The following is a 20,226-nucleotide window of genomic DNA, read 5'->3' as shown; positions in this document are numbered from 1 at the left end:
GTGTTTTGTAACGTCTAAAAACGGAAATATTTCACAGCTTGTTTTAGAAAAACTTTCGATTATTATCACTGTTTTATTTCAAACGCAGATGATTCAATAGAGCAACTTTTTGATTTGCTCTCCCCAGCTACTTTATATTTTCTAGATAAAATAAAGTGTAATAGCATAGATTAAGTACAAAGACGAGAAATCACGATATACACCAATGTTGACAAAAAGTCTATTGTGACTGTAAAACATTTGTTAAAAGACAAGTTTAGATTTGAATTCATATATCTTCTTCACGGTAGGTTCTTTGTTTTTTAGCAAAGAATTTAAATCTTTAAATACAATTGTTATGCACTGGCTATTACTGTATTGACCCTCTTATAAATTCTCGAATTTATAACAGGGCCAATACAGAAACTGTCAGTTAATAACATTATATTATCAATTCAACATCCATATACTACCAAAATTTACCAAAAAGAACTTACTTTAACTTAATCTTAGATAAACAACAGTAGTTGTATTTTCTAGATTCAGACAATTTATTTTGTAGAGGGAAACTCCATTCTTAAATTTACGACAAACGAGACGATTTTTCATTCCCAATTGTTAACTTTCCTTTTTAAACGGCGATGTTACGTTGACTTCATCATACGGTGTTTATATATCCCAACTCGTTCGTTATGCCCGTGTGAAGTGATGACATAGATTTTAACGAACGTAATCAATGCAATACTGTTCAATTATTTGGTCAGGGATTTCGTTCCATAAATAACTTAAAATTTTTACTAAATTCTTTCATAGATACACAGATTTGATTGGTAAATAGGGCTCTACCTGTAAACAAACTTATTTAAAATGGTATTTCACATTCTAAATTTTACAGTTATATTGTACGAAAGGCGCGGAAATCACTATGTAATCCGTATATACTCATTGTACCTTTACACTAACTTATTAGTAAAGGTTATCTGACCAATGTTGCAATAAGATCTTTGAATATATTCTGCATTGGCACATATATCGATTTTGTCATCAGCATATAAAACATAACTCAATTTATATTCTTTTCAAACGGGATGTAAAAAGATACACACACGTTCATATTATCTATACAGAGGTTAGCTCCCAACTATCCTAGTGCCTGTCGATACATTTATTTTTGACATTGCACAAGTTATTACTTCTGTGACTGTTCACGACGTTAAAATACTAGATCCCTGGGATGTGTTTTAGTTGATTTAAGTCTCTAATGCATGATTTTGTTTTATTCTTAATTGTTTTGGCTTCTAACTAGCTGTCAGTAACTGCGAGTGCTCTCGAATCGTACGTTCTTGTTAATTTGACCTATTGATACTATTTGTAATGCTTTTGTGTTATATAATAGATATATGAAGATGTGGTGTGAGTGCCAATGAGACAACTCTCCACCCAAATAACAATTTAAAAAGTAAACCATTATAGGTTAAAGTACGGCCTTCAACACGGAGCCTTGGCTCACACCGAACAACAAGCTATAAAGGGCCCCAAAATGTTAACTTATAGCTGGTATTTATACTAGCTTTGATAATTGTTTGTAATTGCTGTCAATGTTCAATTCTTTGTACTATGAACATCAAATTATTTCCTCTCTCCTTTTATACTGTATATACAAAAAAATGTCTTCGTGTTCCTAAACAATATATTATAAAGAGACAAGAAGAATTATACTTAATAACAAAATTATTTTCTCTTACCTGTCTAAAATTTTGATAATGCAAATGCCGTAAAAATGATGCTTTTCTGGAACTGTTTAGCATTTCACAGCGGTATAATACATTTGTACTTATAATTTAATCATTCATCCCTTATTTTTATTAACTTTGTATTCGCATTGTATTATAGATCAAATTTATTCGTTCAGTGTATGTTCATTTGTGTTACTACTTCTTTTGATTGAGTTAAGCTATTCGAAATGCTATTTTATAGTGTTTTTTTCTATTTTGTGATGTAACACTATTGTTTGAAATAAGGGTAAAAGTTTGGTACCATTCAAACATTTAAACCCGCTGCAATTGTTTGCACCTGTCCTAAGTCAGATGTTCAGTAGTTGTCATTTGTAAATATGGTTCATAAGTGTTTCTCGTTTCTCGTGTTTTTTTATACATAGATTAGACCATTGGTTTTCCCGTTTGAATGGTTTTACACTAGTATTTATTTGGCACCCTTCATAGCTTGCTGTTCGGTGTGAGCCAATGCTCCGTGGTAAAGACCGTACCTTGGCTTATAATGGTTTACTTTTATAAATTGTGACTTGGATGGAGAGTTGTCTCATTGGCACTCATACCACATCTTCCAATATCTATGTAATGTTATTTTCATTTTTCAAAAGAACAAAAGTAGTATATTTTGCACATTATACATACAAAATTCAAATATTCATATCACGGAAAATTGAAAAAAAGTGGCGAACACTATCTGAAAAAGACAAAATATATTTGTCTAAGGGTCATTTTAAGTAGTCCCCAGTTAACAACATGGTCACCAAACGATACAAGATACCTGTTTTAAAGGGGCACTAGCTACGAGATATATAAAAAATCTAGTTTGATTTTTTTTTCCTGTTCAATCAATAATGAAAGTGAAATAGTGAAATAACAATTCGCTTTTAGCAGCCAAAAAGTTTAAATTTTGTCAAATTACGCTTAGAAACATTGATAATTAGTAATTCACTTGCAAGTGAATGAGTCAACCTCTTTAATCCGTATTCATGTGAACTTCAATTTATCCCCTAGCTAGAGATTGACAACGCATGCATTGTACGTGTACTGGTTACATTTGTATTTAAAGAAAAAGAATGTCAACAATGAAAGTGAAACTACGGTAAATCATTTGATTACTAATTCGATGCACATCAAATCATTCTTATACGGTTAAAAACAATGAGAAACATCTATTTTTAATCTATAAAATAAAATCAAACAGACCTATAAAAATCCAATTGCACGTGTTGGTTTAATCTATTCATATCTTTATTTATGTTTACATCGCTTTTATGGTCATCTAAGGTCAAATCGATAGGTTATTAGATGGCGTCTGGACTAAAATACATACCAAACGAACCTATATATTATCTACCATATGCTCTGTAAACTGTTTATTTTAGACTTTTGATAGTTTGGATAAATGTTTTACAATGTTATAAATCAAATATGATAATTTGAGTCAAATCGGTGACCATGAATTTGACAGCTAGTGCCCCTTTAACAAAATTCAGATAACGTGAGGTTTACAACGAAATCAAATTACCTGCATAAGTCTAAAAAAATTAACTTGGCAGTAGCTGTCCAATTCATGTTCACCGAATTGACAAAAATTCTCATAAATTTGACATTTATCCAAATTCTAAAAAGTCTAAAATCAACAGTTTACAAAACATGGGCATAATAAAATGTAGCTTCGCTTCGTGTTTATTTTAGTCTAGACGCCTTCTAAATACTGTCGATTTGACCTCCCAAGTACCAGCGATGCCCATATAAGCGATATAAACATAAATACAGATATAAACAGATAGCGGAACTCATGGAATTAGATTCTCCTAGGTCTATTTAATTTCATTTATAGATTGAAAGTATCTGTTAATCGTCATTTTTACCTGTATAAGAATGATTTTTTTAGGATCGAATCACTTATTCATATGATTTACCTTTGTTTCACTTAAAATCGACAAACACGCACATAATTCATGCGACATCTATCTATAGCGAAGGGGTTAAAATGAAGTTAACATGAATACGGATTAAATGAGGTCGAATCATTCACTTGCAAGTGAATAATTCATCATAAAGCTTAATTTGATAAACATGGATAAACACTGGCTGCTAAAAGCGAATTATTATGCCGCTATTTCACTTTCATTATAGTTGATTGGCACACAATTAATTACCAAACGAATGTCGACAATTTGTTGATAAAGACTACCTACAAATTCAACAAATATATTGTCAACAAGAACCTCCAGTATCCTGATCACTTGTTTTTATGTGTAGCATGTATTATCCTTTTGTTCACTATCAACAAAATATACTTTGTGGTATCCCAAAGTAATAAACTTATAGCGTATGACACCATTTATTATGTTGAAAAAAAATGTAGACTATTTCATTTATGCAATTTTTGTCACATTAGGGATGGTGTATACAGGGTTCAAAAATCAAAAGTTTTAATAGAATAATTTTCAGAGAAAGGTGAAAATATTTAAAATTATCCAGAAATTCCTTATAGTTTTAAGGTAAGCGTCTCCTGCTTGATTGAGTCAAAAGCCGTGCTTATTCACAATCAATTCAAAAATAGAGTCAAACGGAAAAGATACAGATAAGACGATAATTTTAATATTTATATATTCCCCATGTAAATTGGGATACGGATACATTTAATGTGCTGAATGTGTCATAAATGAAATACATGATTGACGGCTTCATTACAAGTTACATCTATATGAATACAAAACGATTTATATCTTAGTTAAGGTTTCAAAGTGAGCGCGATACTTATTTATTATAAAACAAATTTCATCAATTTGTAAGGAAGTTTAAATTTACTTTTCACAAAGCTAAACGCAATTGGTTTAGATATCAACGTTCACATAATTTACATTCACATGAACAATTTAGTATTAGTAGTGTATATGTGTATGATACAAAAGCAAACCAGTTGCACTTGGTCATATAAACATGTATGTATATACTTACAAATGTGTAAAAGCCGACAATCCGTCGAATGAGTGTCCATCTATTATGGTAATGTTATTGCCGTGTATATACCTACAAAGAACATTTCAAATTCTTTGTTGCATAACATTTATCTGGAGAAATAATAGGCAGCTGGTAGTGGCGTAAGTCCAGTTTGTTAGAAATCTGGTTTAAAACTTAACACATTGTAATTTATGAATATGTAAACACAAAGATGTATCTGTTTGACGGTATTATGCAATAGCTGGACCATTTTCAGTCAATGCAAGTGGTGGCATGCATTGAGAATATCTGACAATTACCTGCCATTTATATTTGCATAAGTTCTCCTGTGAAGTTCATTTAAACTCTTATGCGAATATGACAATGGATGCAAAAGAACAGATCCAATACAGATAAGACAATTATTTCAGTTTATCAAATAACATGCCGCTTGTTAATCGAGTCACATATACATAAAGTGTGCTTATTGGATTGATGTCATGTGTCAACGACATACATGATTGACTGCTTCATAACATGTTTCATTTCTATGAATATACAATGATTTACATTTTGCGTAAAGTTCCAAAGTAAACGTGCTACTAAATTATTATAACAAACATTTCTGTAGTAGGTAGAGAAATTAAATTTCACTTTCCAAAAAGCTAAACAAATGGCCATAGATATACCTTTCACAACATATTCATTCGCATGAGTAATTTATCATTAAGAGTGCTACTTACAGAAGCAAACAAGTAGCACATGGTCAAATGTATATATGTACTTACAAATGTGTTAGAGCCGATAATCCGTCAAATGAGTGTTCATTTATCCGGGTAATTTTATTGTCGTTAATATACCTACAAAGAACAGTTTAAAATTTTATTTTTGCATACCATTTATCTGTAGAAATCATAAGCAATTGGAAGTGGCGTAGTTAATGATACACTTATCCGGGAATTACATTTAGTTGCAACTTGTTTTAACTAATACCGAAATACTAATCATAGCTGTCGTGTTTTGTATGTCTTTCATGTATAAGTTACTCCTGAAAAAAAAACTTCAAATAGAAACCAGCTCTTGTTCGTGCTATTTTCGACGACCTTTATCAAGATGAAAATTTTAGCATTATTTTATTATATCTTTCTATAAAAAATGTCCACACTCACAGAAATAAAAAAAAAGAAAAGGTATGTACTAATTATTTCTGGCCAGTCTTTTTATAGATATAATGTTCATCATCATAGTGCATGTAGTATGCCGAAACATTTGAGCATATTATAGTAAATTTGGAATAAAGAAGGTTACTCATGTCAAAATAATCAAATCTAAATGATTAAAGATAAATTAGAAACATTTAGATAACTTTTATCCTGCAATTGTGTGTCTAACTATACAAATACAGCCCTACAGATATCGCTATGCTATATCTGTATACTATACTTAAAAGCTCCAACCACTGCCGGACTACGTTTTTGTATTGCTGTTGACGAGTGTTGTTTGAACCTGCGTGACCTCCGATGTGTATTGACGTATTGTTTGACCTTGTGCGAATAAACGATTACTTTTATACGTTCGGTTTGTTTTCAAACATTTCTTTAGAACAATAAGAATTAAACCAATTTTCTGATAATAGACAAACATGAACAACAGTATTTTCTACGACGACAATCTCATCGATTGCAAAACTTGAATGTGAACATGTGTAGAAAAAGTAACCAAGTCAATTTTTGCATGCATGTTAAGTGACTGTCAAGTTCAGTTCATTATTATGAAGCGTAGGACAACTCGTACACTTCTGTTTCAAATCGGCAAATAAAAATAAAAAGATAAACAGACAAATAATAGTACAGAACACCGCTATAAACGTACAATGACACCGCTTTATCAGTACAGAATATAACAGAAAAAGGATTAATAGTAAATATTTGTTTATGTACGGCTGACTAAGTTTATAAAGTGAAAGATAAAATCACCAGATACCAATTTGATTTGAATCGTCTTCAAATAAAAAAAGATATATTTACGATGAAATAAATATTAGTTGAAAAATCTTACTTTTTGTTAAGGGACTTACTAGTTGGTTTGATGACTGAGTTAAACAGATACATATTCGAAAATATTCTTTATAACGGGGCACATCATTTCAATCTGGAGTCTATATTAAGGTATATAAACTCATCATTAACGGATGTTTTGCTTACCATCACGATGTTGTTTACTATTATGGAATGTTTATTTCAAAAATGTTTATAAACTAGCTTCAATTGTCGTGCATTGGTCGTATACATGTATGTACTGCATTGTTTTCAATTTGCACAACTTTTACAATCGATTTTAAAACAGCAAAAATCTGTCATGGATTAAGAAATTACAAAACTTGACATAGACTAGGATATTAAAAAATCTGCCAAAGAATTAAAATGGCATGACGTCACATTCGACATAGATTGGGACTTAAAATCATCTGCCATAGATTTGGAATGGCATTTTAAAATAACACAATAATTAAATGTATAAGTACACAACCACGACATATATATCAACGAAATACCAAAAAGCATATTATCAAACGAAAGACTATAATACGAGAATCATCATAGAACAATGACGGGATGTACAAGTACCGATCCACGTCATATGAATATCCATAAAAAAAACAACAGCAAAAGTAGTATTCATAAAGTATAATAAAAGATAGTATAACACATTATTGAGATGTTAAACAACGTCAGTACCCAGAACTTAACTTCAAGACTACCGTGTATTTTGTGAAGTTGATACGAAACATTTATCAACAAGGTCTTTGAATCTTCCGATGAACTTTTTTTAGAATAATATCGAGACGTTCTTTGGCATACCACTGGTCGTAGTTCTTTGGTTATTCATGCATAATTGTCATTTTGTTTATTTTCTCTTATTATTTATTCTGATTGTAAATAGTTATCAAAGGTACCAGGATTATAATTTAGTACGCCAGACGCGCGTTTCGTCTACATAAGACTCATCAGTAACGCTCATATCAAAATATTCATAAAGCCAAATATTTATAAAGCCAAACAAGTACGAAGTTGAAGTTGAAGTTGACATCGAACACTCGGATTTCATTTATACTGAGTTTTAAATATGCGTATTGATGTGTCTTTTTTTCTACATTGGCTAGAGGTATAAAGGGAGTGGTGAGATGTCACAAAACATGTTTAACCCCGCATTATTTTTGCGATGGTCCCAAGTCAGGAACCTCTGGCCTGTATAAGTATTGTATGATTGTTAATTTTAGTTCATTTATATGTGATGGAGTTTAGTATGACGTTCATTTTTACTGACCTAGTACATATTTTTGTTAAGGTTTTCCATTCTTAGTTTTATAAAATTACTATCACTGTCTAACATCGTGTTTTAAACATTTAAACTTTCTCCCAAAGGTTATATAATGAAAACTAAATATACTGTGCGTTTCAAAAAAAAATATAACAAGTGTCAAGTAAATATTCTGTGCACTAATATAAATCTTACGTACTATATAATTGCCCTGGTGGTAAAAAAAACCTGCCTTCCTGCAAATGCTTTGCAAAATCATCCATAATGTTAATTTATAAGGCATTAGTAGATGTAGCAGTCGGATGACCGTTCTGGAATATCCGTTTCACATTTGATATCGTGATATTTTCCTTATGTCGTTACTACAATTTCGTTCCTTTTGCACGAATGTGAACTACCGAATTAGACTATTTGCCGGATTTATTATATAAACTGATAATTGATTCATATCTAGGTTAACAAATTACCAGGATTTTGTGGGAGAAATAAATGTATAGAAAAGTTTACATTTTAAGCAAAGCTGATTGGGAAAGAAAACTCCATCATATTAAAGAACTTAACTTCGGAATCGGTAACAATCCATAGAGACAAAATCGCGCAATGTTTTAAAATAAAGCACCACGTATACCCATTGATGCCAAACAACCAAAAGAAAGTTTGACCCCGCCACATTATTTATGTATGTGCCTGTCCCAAGTCAGGAGCCTGTAATTCAGTGGTTGTCGTTTGTTTATGTGTTACATATTTGTTTTTCGTTCATTTTTTACATAAATAAGGCCGTTAGTTTTCTCGTTTGAATTGTTTTACATTGTCTAATCGGGGCCTTTTATAGCTGACTATGCGGTATAGGCTTTGCTCATTGTTGAAAGCCGTACGGTGACCTATAATTGTTAATGTTTGTGTCATTTTGGTCTTTTGTGGATTGTTGTCTCATTGGCAATCATACCACATCTTCTTTTTAATATGTAGACATTGTGGATATGCGATAGCTCATAGAAGAAATAGAAGATTTCTTGTATAAATATATTCCGTCAACAATTGATGTGTTCACAAGATTTGTTTGGTTGGGACTATTGTCTAATAAGAGCTTAAAAAAGTGGCTATTAAGCTTTGTGAGATAAACGCTGAATTTGAAGACCCAAACATATGACAAAGTGACCTTGATTCAGATATTAAATGATTTGTTACACGCCTCTGCAAATATATGAACATCAAATTGATTTACAGTTCAAGAAACCATCCACAAAGTCAGGAGAACATAGAAAGATCTCGTGGAACCTGGAAAAACAAAATTCGTTTTCATTTTATTTATTCACAATTCAGGAGCTACTGTGATTTGGTGACGAATCTCCCCAGTTTACAAAGTATTTAAGTTAACGCGGTTCACTCATTTTTAGGAATATCACCTAATATAGATATAGGAAGATGTAGTATGAGTGCCAATCAGACTACTCTCCATCCTGGACATAATTTGTAAAAGTCAACTATTATAGGTCAAAATTCGGTCTTCAGCACGGAGCCTTAGCTCAAACCGAACAGCAAGCTAAAGGGAGCTCGACAAAGTGACTAGTGTAAAACCATTCAAACTTGAAAACCAACGGTCTCATCTATAAAAAAAAAAACGAGAAACGAGAAACATTTATGAACCCCATCAAAAACGACAACCACTGAACATTCATTACAAACCAGTTACATATTGAAATGGTCTATATCCGTACTCGACTGTACTGATTTTTACTCGACCAGTCTTAACTGGTCTGAATTTCACTTGAGATTACTCCACCCCAGTCTGAACTGGTCTGAATTACACTTGACATTACTCGACTCCAGTCTTAAGCGTACTCGACTGTACTGATTCGTACTTGACCCTTATCTTTGACATTGAAAATAGTCTGAAGTATTACTCGACCAGTTTTGAACAGTGTAAACCCGTTCTGGACCTATTTGTTTTAGTCTTAACCCTACTCGACCAAAGGTTTGAACAAAACTCGACCTGTCTGAACCAAACTTCGCAAATTAACCTGTACTTGTTTTTAAATTTTAACTGTTCAGGTAAATTTCCTTTTAACTGACATGACTACAATCACAATAAAACAAAGATATACATATATCCGTCGGATCACCAGCAGTGATGGTGATACATGACTGTGTACATTATGTATATACAACTCGGCGTAACATCAACCAAACAAAGTTAGATCTGTAAATTTGCTTTCGCAAATTTTTTGTTCTTCTCTCGCGGGATTCGAACCCATGCTACTGAGATATCATATATATATATACAGATCTTTACATCCTTTCACGATTCGCAGATTCCGAAATAGAGAAAGTTAAATCACTATCTTTTATAACAATTTTTTTTATTGAGAGTTTAGATAAACAAAAGATTTTAACCTACAAACTACATTTATACTGAGGGTAATAAAACCTTATTACGCTTCTTGTTTGGCATGTTTTTTTATCTTAATTTTCGAAAATATCTAAATAAAAGTACATAGGTTTCATGCTTCCATACAAAATCACTTAGATTGTTCAACCTTATATAAGAAATATATCTTTTATTATAATTTGGAATATATTATATGTAATATATATCAAATTAAAGAAAGAAGAAAGCAATTAAAAAAACAAATAAATTTGTTTTTCCGATTAGTGTATAAATTAATACCGCCTGCTTGGATCAAACTCATTAAACAGATCACACCTGGTCAGAGTATTAAATTCTAAATAACACTCATTCAAAATTGCAACATCCTGTACAACTTAAATAGCAAGGCTTTTTTGAAATTGCTACTGTAGATAAGTAATACACTAGTTTTAGCATATTAATCTATTGTCATAAAAATCATTATAGCTAATAAAATTTGTAGATTTAGCTAACAAAGTTGTAGATTTAGCTAACAAAGTCCTTATATTTGAATAAAGTAACATTCGGTTATAATGGAAAATTGTTTTAATTGCTTAACGTCGTCCAGTGACAAATATTTCATGCATATTCAGGACGAGAACAAGTTCACAAAAAATACAATAGGTCCTGTCATAATTGAGGACATTTGGGATGATGGTCGGGGAAATTTGGACTGCCACTGGAAAATGAAGGTGTATTGGATAGGGACAGAAATTTTGCCTTGCGACAAGCCAACGTCGGGACCTCAAAGAGTTGTTGCAAGGGTAATTAACGTGCAAAGAGCCTGGCACTGTCTTTTACACGAGACATCGGATTTAACGTCCCCATTCTGACCGGACATGACTGCGAACTTAATACATCCCGCACAGCCAACCGGACGCCCCACTTCGGAAAGCGTTTTACTGCCGGTCGGGAGAAGACCAAGTGATTATATTCCGTGTCCCCAGTCACCCTTGGTTGGTAATATTTACAAACCTGCACCCTTACCCGAAACAATAGTGTTACATCACAACATAAAAACCCACACTATAGAATACTAATTGAAATGGCTTAACTCTATCAAAAGACATAAACAAAAAATGTCTAGTGAATATACATTGAATGAAGCAATTTGATATATAGTACACAGTGTAAATACAAAATCAATAAAATAATGGTTGAAATAATAAATAATTTCAGAAAGTCAACCATATCCTTGAACAAAATACCATACACATGGAATAACGATATAATTTTAAATGTTTATTGAGAATCAAACCAAATTTTGTGACACAAAAATGTAATTTCACAAAAACAAACATAGACGAAAAATCTATTGAATTTACAAACGGTTCGAATATGACATTGAATCCGAGAGAAGACTAAGCAGATACAATAATGCAAATTAGGAGGTAAAACGTCAGACATTTAAATTTCAAAAAAAAGCCAGCACAAATATGCAGTAACAGGGTAGACAAATTTCTACCATCCGAATATGAAATTGGCGATACAGTTTTTGTTAAATGTATAGGCAGAGACAAAAGAGTGTATAGAGGAGGGGTATATGTCGCAGAGCTATAAGTCTTGGCAGGAACATTCATTGCTACAAATAAAAGTCTCCCTATATATAAGGTTACATATACAACGCAGGAACAAACGATTGTCAGTGATTGGTTAAGGGTTGATATGTTCACTTCTTAAATAGCAAGTCAAGATAGAGAAAAACAACAGAGAGCAAATGAAAAAAAGGAGAAACCCAAACGTGCGAGATGTAAATTGACTCTTCATGATTTATATGATAACATTACTGAAAATAGAGTTAATACAACGTCATACAATGAAGCCTTGCATGATAAAATGATCGGACTTCAACAGAATGCAGTAAAAAAAGATTATCATGTCGACAAAGATATTCCATCGGATGGTAAATGTATGTTTCATTCGCTGTCCTTGCAACTTTAACGAGTAGGTGGTCCACATTTCTTATATATGATAACGTCACATATAAATAAATGTTTTACGTAATAATCCTGTTCTTGTTTTTTTTTGGAACAGTTGATTTTCGTGATTTACAATGTAGACTGGCATGTTTTTTTTTGGACAGGATGGATCTGAATGGAGAATGAGGCGATTATACCGGGCTTGAATTTCTCGTTACATTGAAGACCTGTTGGTGACCTTCTGCTGTTGTTTTTCTATGGTCGAGTTGTTGTCTCTTTGATACATTCCCCATTTCCATTCTCAATTTTATTTTATTGATGCTGCAGCATGTATGTGCCACATTGTAATTATAATCTGACTTTGTTTACCAAACCCTCAATAAATAAGAATAATACCACGAGATGTTGCACTAGTACTGGAGCAATATTTATACTTAAGACATGTAGCTGAATTTCATTATCTAAAGTTGATACCCGATCAAGCACAGAGCATTGACAAACACTAATTTTATGCAGACCATACTCTTTTGTGCGAACTTTGCGGAACCTTCAATTGTACATGCAAAACGTATAAATGTTAATTTCTTTCAGAACACTATGTCAATCTTTTGAAAAATTAACCCGGTCAAAACCATGTTTTATGTGCATCAATGCATAGAACATGACCGTCGGAAGGGGTGCGTCGGGTGCGATCACACACCCTCTTTCCAATTTTATTTTTTAAATTCAGGCATAGATGAGCACTTGCATGTCCTCCACTCTAACAGGTTACCGTAATCTTTCTGTTACAGAATAGGACACCTATGATACAGTTTGAGAGATCGTCTTTAGTATGACGTCCATTATCACTAAAATAGCATTATATATATGAATATATGTTTAGGGGCCATCTAAAGGACTCTTCTGGGTGCGGAAATTTCTCGCTGCATCGACCACCTATGGGTGGCTTCCTGTTGTTATCTGCTCTATGGTCTGGTTGTTGTCTCTGTGACACATTCCCAATTTCCATTCTCAATTTTATTATCTATATTCATTGCTGTCTACAGTGAAGATCTCCCCTCTCCAGTTCTTGTAGAAGAGGAATACCAACGATACAAGGATGGTATTCTTCAAAATGAACTTGATTCTGAAAGTGTTATTCAAGATGCATGTGCAACAGCTATCAAGAACTGTGATGCATTGCCGTACCCGAATATCTACACGTTACTTAAATTGGCTTATTCATTTCCACTATGGTTTTGATCCTTCTTATGAAAAAATCATCAACTCGTTTAGTAAACTCCATCCGAGAAATATGGAATTGAAAAACATTATTTTTCAGAAGTGATTTGGTTTGTTTATTTAATTTGATTTGTTTAATATATATAAAAAGATAGTTGTAAATTGTAATGCAGGTGATTCTATATCATTGAGGTCTACATGTCCAAAACTTATGTGAAGACATTCAAATTCCCCTATCTACTAAATGTAACACAACAAAGTAATTTAGAACTAGCAACGTAAACTATCTCGCAAAAAGAACATGAACTTATTACTTACAGCTCTGTATGTCAAATAAAACAATGACAGTTAAACCCAAAAAGTTATTAGTTATCAAAAGTAACCGGATTATAATTTAGTGCGCCAGACGCGCGTTTTGTCTACATAAGACTCATCAGTGACGCTCATATCAAAATAGTTATAAAACAAAACAAGTACGAAGTTAAAGCACAGCATAATTTCCCAAAATATCATTAAAAACGCTTCTTGTATCGTTGGTATTCATCTATCAAAACTTATAAAAATCAAATGCTTCGCCAATGACTAAAATACTCCTGACTTGGGACATGCGCATATAAATGCTACCGAGGAGGTTGTTAAAATGAGATTTGTAGGATTAGAATCACCCCTAGCCAAGCTTATCATATATCCGTCAAAGGACAAAATCTTCAATTGAGAAATTTTCAGAGAGAATCAACTATGTTTTTTTGAGGATTTTAATAGACTCTTATTCATGTTATTCAGCTGCTTGTTTTTTTTATAATTCATCATATTGTAATAAGATACATTTATGTTATTCATAGAATTCTTCTTATTAAGTTTACTTTAGTATGATCATAATAAAAGTAAACTTAAAAGACATATGAAGTCATGTTGTCTTTAAATTTAAAATCTCTAAATAGATCATGATAAAATGCAGGTTTATGTGTATATAAGAATACTAGTAAGAATACTAAGAATACTAGTAATATATTTCATCCGACATAATTGCGCAACAAAAGTAATGTGTGCATTGTTTATATCATATATATATATAATTTTATTTTGATAGGTATCACTGTTATATTGATTTAATATAATATTGAAATAAAAAGTACTTTCAGTGCATCAATGGTTTATACATTTTCTTCAATTAAATATCAGTCTATTAACCGTTTATTAGGCTTATTGGATCAGTATGGAAAATCATGTATTTAACGTTCTAAATCTAAAAACGCATAAAACCCTAAAATTGGCTTACCCATTTAAAAAAAAAAAACTAACCTGTAGGAGGGCAGTGCCCCTCCCACACCCAACTCCTTTCGCACCCCCTCTGGACAAAACCTTCCTACGGTCATGTAGAATAATGAACTTCGTTAGATTTTTACTTTAAGATTTAATTCGTGTGATAGTTTGTTGTTGCCGCTGGGGATTTTTTTTTTAAAGGTTTTGAAAATATCGTCATTGGCCCGCATTATGAATTAAGAAACACATAATTTGATTTATATTCTTTTGAATATCACCCACTTACCTCTCAATTGAGTTGGATGAGGGGAGGGTATAGAAATAATTCAAGAGACCTGAATATCTGTTTAAAAATTATCATCGTTCAAATAAAGATTATTCTAAAGATTTCATTAGATTCGATAAGTATCATTTCAATCAACAACATATCATCCATAAACTAAATTGGTACGATAAATTACTTTATAGTGACTTGCATTTTTCATAAACCGTTATCGGCTGGTAACTATTCCATTGTGTCTTACGTATGTAGTTACAGTGATGTTTTTATTGTACATAGATAATGATTTCTAAGGTCTAGGGCGTATTCAAAACTAACCGCATTAAAAAAGTGTGGTCGGTGAAATTGTATGCTTATTCTGCAAATCTTTGGAGAAAAAAATATCTTATGACGGTATACAAGTCAGATTATCTAGTAATTTAATAACTCCCGTTTATGGATTAAAATGACAACTCTTCTCATAAATGTCATATATGGCTTTAATTTTCAGTGGACCTTATATTGTTACCTCACTAATGACTATGCCAATCACACATGAATATCTAACATTTATAGTAATTGTTTAATTACCTCCCACTTGTGGAGCTTACCCCTTCCGGAAAATGATCAAACATTATATAACCTTTGTTTTGGATAAAGGTATACACATCGATCGTCGCATTATATATGACGTGAAAGTAAAGTACTTTGTATATTAGAATTATGTTGTCAACACGACTTTATAATGGAAAAGCTTTTAAAATTAAGGATGTGAACAGTTTGCACCGAATATATGAATTAGATATATATGTGACTCGTATATTATATGCAAACTGCTCACATATTTTATACATATTTTTAAGATTAAGGGGAAACACATGAAAGATCGTAGCTACTGGCCGCTTTTCCCTGCTTCACATATTTTTCTTTCAGATTAATTACCAGGATAAGAGTAAATATGATGTGGAAACGATCTTCACGGATGGCTCCCTAAATGTGTTTCTGATTATTATTATGTTCAAATTTTGAACATGTTATGCCTATCTATCGTGTTAAGATCATAAACATCAAATGTCTATCTTGTTTAGATCATAAAAGTAAACTGTCTATTTCCCTATGTTTTTTTACCATGATTCATCGATCTTGATTAGATGGCGCTGCTTATAAATAACATTTGAAATCAAACCAAAAAAAATAGGTCTTGATGGCATATATTGATGCCGATACCAATGGGACAGAGGAATCTAGTAAATTTCGTCATAATTATTCACTTTTGAATATATGTATTAATATACTCACATAATTTTAAGAGCCGACAATCCAGCAAATGCGTAATCATCTTTCAGGGTAATCTTATTTTGGCTAATATACCTACAAAGGACATTAAAAAAAGCATTTTTACATTAATTTAATGTGAAGAAATCATATGCCACTAGCAATGGTGAACGTATAGATGTTTGAAAACATGTTAAAGTTATACGAGCATATAGTTGTAATACAAAAAAAAAGATATGCACTCAAACCTGAATAAACTGAACCCTGAATTAACCGATTTCCATTCCGGCAAACATTTGAAGTCCCGTTTTTTCCTTCAAATATAAAAAAGAAGATGTGGTGTGATTGTCAAGAGACAACTGTCCACAAGAGACCAAAATGACACAGACATTAACAAGTTTAGGTCACCTCACGGGCTTCAACAATGAGCAAAAGTCTTTCTGGTATATATATATATATATATATATATATAACTCGTCTAAACATCAACCCAACAATGTTAGATCTGTAAATTTGCTTTCGCAAGTTTTTGGTTCTTCCCTCGCCGGGATTCGAACCCATGCTACTGTGATATCGAGACACCAACTCGTCTGCACTGCAGCCGTCCCGCTAGACCACACGACCACATCGGCTCTACTAAAATAAAGCTTTCAGTGGCCGTGTGTTACCTTTCCTCGTCAGTTTTAATCTAGCGGCGTACTACAGTACATGATATATAAGGCATGAAGATGGTATTGTTACAGATCAGCCAAATTATCTACAGTAAAGGATCCTACAAATTAATGTAAGATACAGTCACAGAAAATAATTATATTTATAAGTACGTCTGAGTCAGTGACAACTCTACAACAGATGTATCCATCGGATCGCCATAAATGATGGTGAAACATGACTGTGTACATAATGTATATACAACTCGTCTAAACATCAACCTAACACTGATAGATCTGTAAATTTGCTTTCGCAAATTTTTTGGTTCTTCCCTCACCGGGATTTGAACCCATGCTATTGTGATATCGTGACACCAAAGCGCCTGCTCTGCAGCCGTCCCGCGAGACCACACGACCACCTTGGCTCTACTAAACTAAAGCTTTCAGTGGTCGTTTGTTACCTTTCCTCGTCGGTTTTAATCTCGTGGCATACTGCAGTACATGATATATAAGGCATGAAGATGGTACTGTTACAGATCAGCTAAATTATCTGTAGTAAAGGATCCTACAAATTAATGTAAGATACAGTCACAGAAAATAATTATATTTATAAGTACGTCTGAGTAAGTGACAACTCTACAACAGATGTATCCATCGGATCGCCATCAATGATGGTGATACATAGCTGTGTACATAATGTATATACAACTCGTCTAAACATCAACCCAACAATGTTAGATCTGTAAATTTGCTTTCGCAAATTATTGGTTTTTCCCTCGCCGGGATTCGAACCCATGCTACTGTGGTATCGTGACACCAAATCGCCTGCACTGCATCCGTCCCGCTAGACCACACGACCACCTGGGCTCTACTAAAATAATAAAATAATAATAATAAAGCTTTCAGTGGCCGTGTGTTACCTTTCCTCGTCAGTTTAAATCTAGCGGCGTACTACAGTACATGATATATAACGCATGAAGATGGTATTGTTATATATATTGTAACGATTTAGCCTCTTAAACCGAGTGGTAAGTTAAATTGAATAAGGAGGCTCGATCGAACATAAATTGCATGGATCCTTTGAGTTGGTATATGGTTGAAATAATAACTAAGTCAGGTAACATTTCATAGGTATTTTATATAATATCTATATATAATCAAATATTTACAATTGATCATAAAAACATACATTCATATTTATAACCAATTTGCCGTAATCATCTCATAAAGGTTTCTCTCTGCTAAAGTGAAAGTAGATTTCCAGAAAACCTCTCTCGTCGTATTTATAGAAAGTTGACTAAGTGGAACGACAGCTGACGGGACTTTCCCGTAGGTCGAAGGTCGTCTTCTTCTTCTTCAAAACAAACAATTGCCATGTGTAAGAAGGTTTAGTTTTCTTAAAACATTCAAAACCTTCACACTAAATTATAAGGACATCAAGACAGCATAAATTCCGACTGCTCTTGCAGGCGATGAGATTAAATCTAAAGTTCGTTTCGTCAACCTTCTATTTATAATTTTCCGGTCAATGGATCGACCAATCAAAACGTTTGTTATGTTCACAGGCAATCTCGTGTTGCAGACCGCCAATACACAAATAAATATGGCTTCTCTTGTAAATAAACTATGGCACTGCTGGTATTTAGACGATTACGGCTAAAACACAAGTTATTATATTAAGAAAATAAATAATCAGATAAGGTAAACACATAAGCGCATCATGTATCATTGAAATACATGCCAACCAACCGGGAATATTCTGTACGAGGTGACATTCCATCGTAAAAATAGCGTTGCGAAAACGTAAACAAAAACAGCTGACTCATAAAATTACTACTGTAAACTATGGATAACACGAGATCCATTAATTTAATAATACGATCACTAAATCGTAACAATATATACGTTAGTCTGATAAACTATATATATATACGTTAGTCTGATAAACTATATATATATACGTTAGTCTGATAAACTATATATATATACGTTAGTCTGATAAACTATATATATATACGTTAGTCTGATAAACTATATATATATACGTTAGTCTGATAAACTATATATATATACGTTAGTCTGATAAACTATATATATATACGTTAGTCTGATAAACTGTTGTAAATACAGGGGTACATTTTTATTGTTTATACAGAATGGCTTTTAATGATAATCAATTAACAAGCTGTATTATTGAACACTATAATAGTTTCAACTGAACTATAAGATAAACCGGTTATATCTCTTATAGAACTTTCCTTGTAAGTTTGATATTTTTTTTTCAAATCGCAGTATAAGAAATTTACATTGTGTTTTTGAAACCCTAGGTTCAATTTTGCGAACCCCTTAACCAACGAACCTGATAACACCGAGATGAAGACGATTTATGAGTGTGGACACTGTACTACAATGTTTCGATCGCGATTTAATTTTGATAAATAAAATTATGGTGTTTTTTTTACTTACGTAGATATAAATGTTTATTTCGGTATATTAGATGGGACAGCCGATAGAGATAATCTGCTGCAATACACATTCGTGCTCGTGCATCTACATGTTAAGTTATGGCTTGCTGTTCTTAAAATGTTAATTGCCAACCGAGAATTATCCCCCTAGACTGTTTAAGTTATCTTTCCTATCTTTAGGTATTGATCGTTATTCCAATTATAATATAATTATAAATGCTGCAGTAATATAATTTGCAATAACCAAGTGCAGTGTAACCTGTCGATGGACAATATTCAAATCACTTATTTAATTTAAATATCTTATGACTTCAAAGGCTTTAACATTAACATCCTTGTATTTATAATTTCTTCAAACAGCAACCAAAACACTGTATTCTGTACGCATTCAACTTTATTAGAAAAACCATTAGTAGCAATATTGTTAACTGGTTCAAAATGATAAAATAAATAGTAACAGATTTACCTCAACAAAATTATAAAGCCTGGAAATTTCATCAGGCTAAACTGAATTGAAAACCAATTGTTCACCTAAAAAAAACATGCATTTTGATTTGAAAATATTGTAATAGAGTTTAAACAGACATCTACCTGTGAACTGATTGAAACAAATGTATGGTTCCTATACAATTTCTTTTGTAAATAAGGGAGATAATTTGTTACTTGAAAAATGTCACTTTCATTTTCATGTGATAGTTTAGACACTGATTCCAAAAATAAATGGTTTTATATCATGTATATACTTT

The 20,226-nt window shown here is 32.4% G+C and overlaps 1 protein-coding gene across 2 annotated transcripts in view; it reads right to left on the bottom strand.

The window, feature by feature from the left end:
• LOC139491887 (uncharacterized) overlaps nt 1-20,226 on the bottom strand; it is a 62,858-nt gene that overhangs the window by 32,541 nt on the left and 10,091 nt on the right. For both annotated transcript variants that reach the window (XM_071279803.1, XM_071279804.1), the window contains exons 3-5: nt 16,390-16,461; nt 5,489-5,560; nt 4,719-4,790 (exon numbers count right to left, since the gene is read on the bottom strand). In XM_071279803.1, the coding sequence (XP_071135904.1) occupies nt 4,719-4,790; nt 5,489-5,560; nt 16,390-16,461 (216 nt within the window). The remainder of the gene's footprint in view (nt 1-4,718; nt 4,791-5,488; nt 5,561-16,389; nt 16,462-20,226) is intronic.

This window comes from Mytilus edulis, chromosome 10 (assembly GCF_963676685.1).
Source record: "Mytilus edulis chromosome 10, xbMytEdul2.2, whole genome shotgun sequence".
Classification (NCBI taxonomy): domain Eukaryota; kingdom Metazoa; phylum Mollusca; class Bivalvia; order Mytilida; family Mytilidae; genus Mytilus; species Mytilus edulis.
Note: the sequence above shows the minus strand (reverse complement) of the source record. Positions and strands in the feature narration are given on the sequence as shown.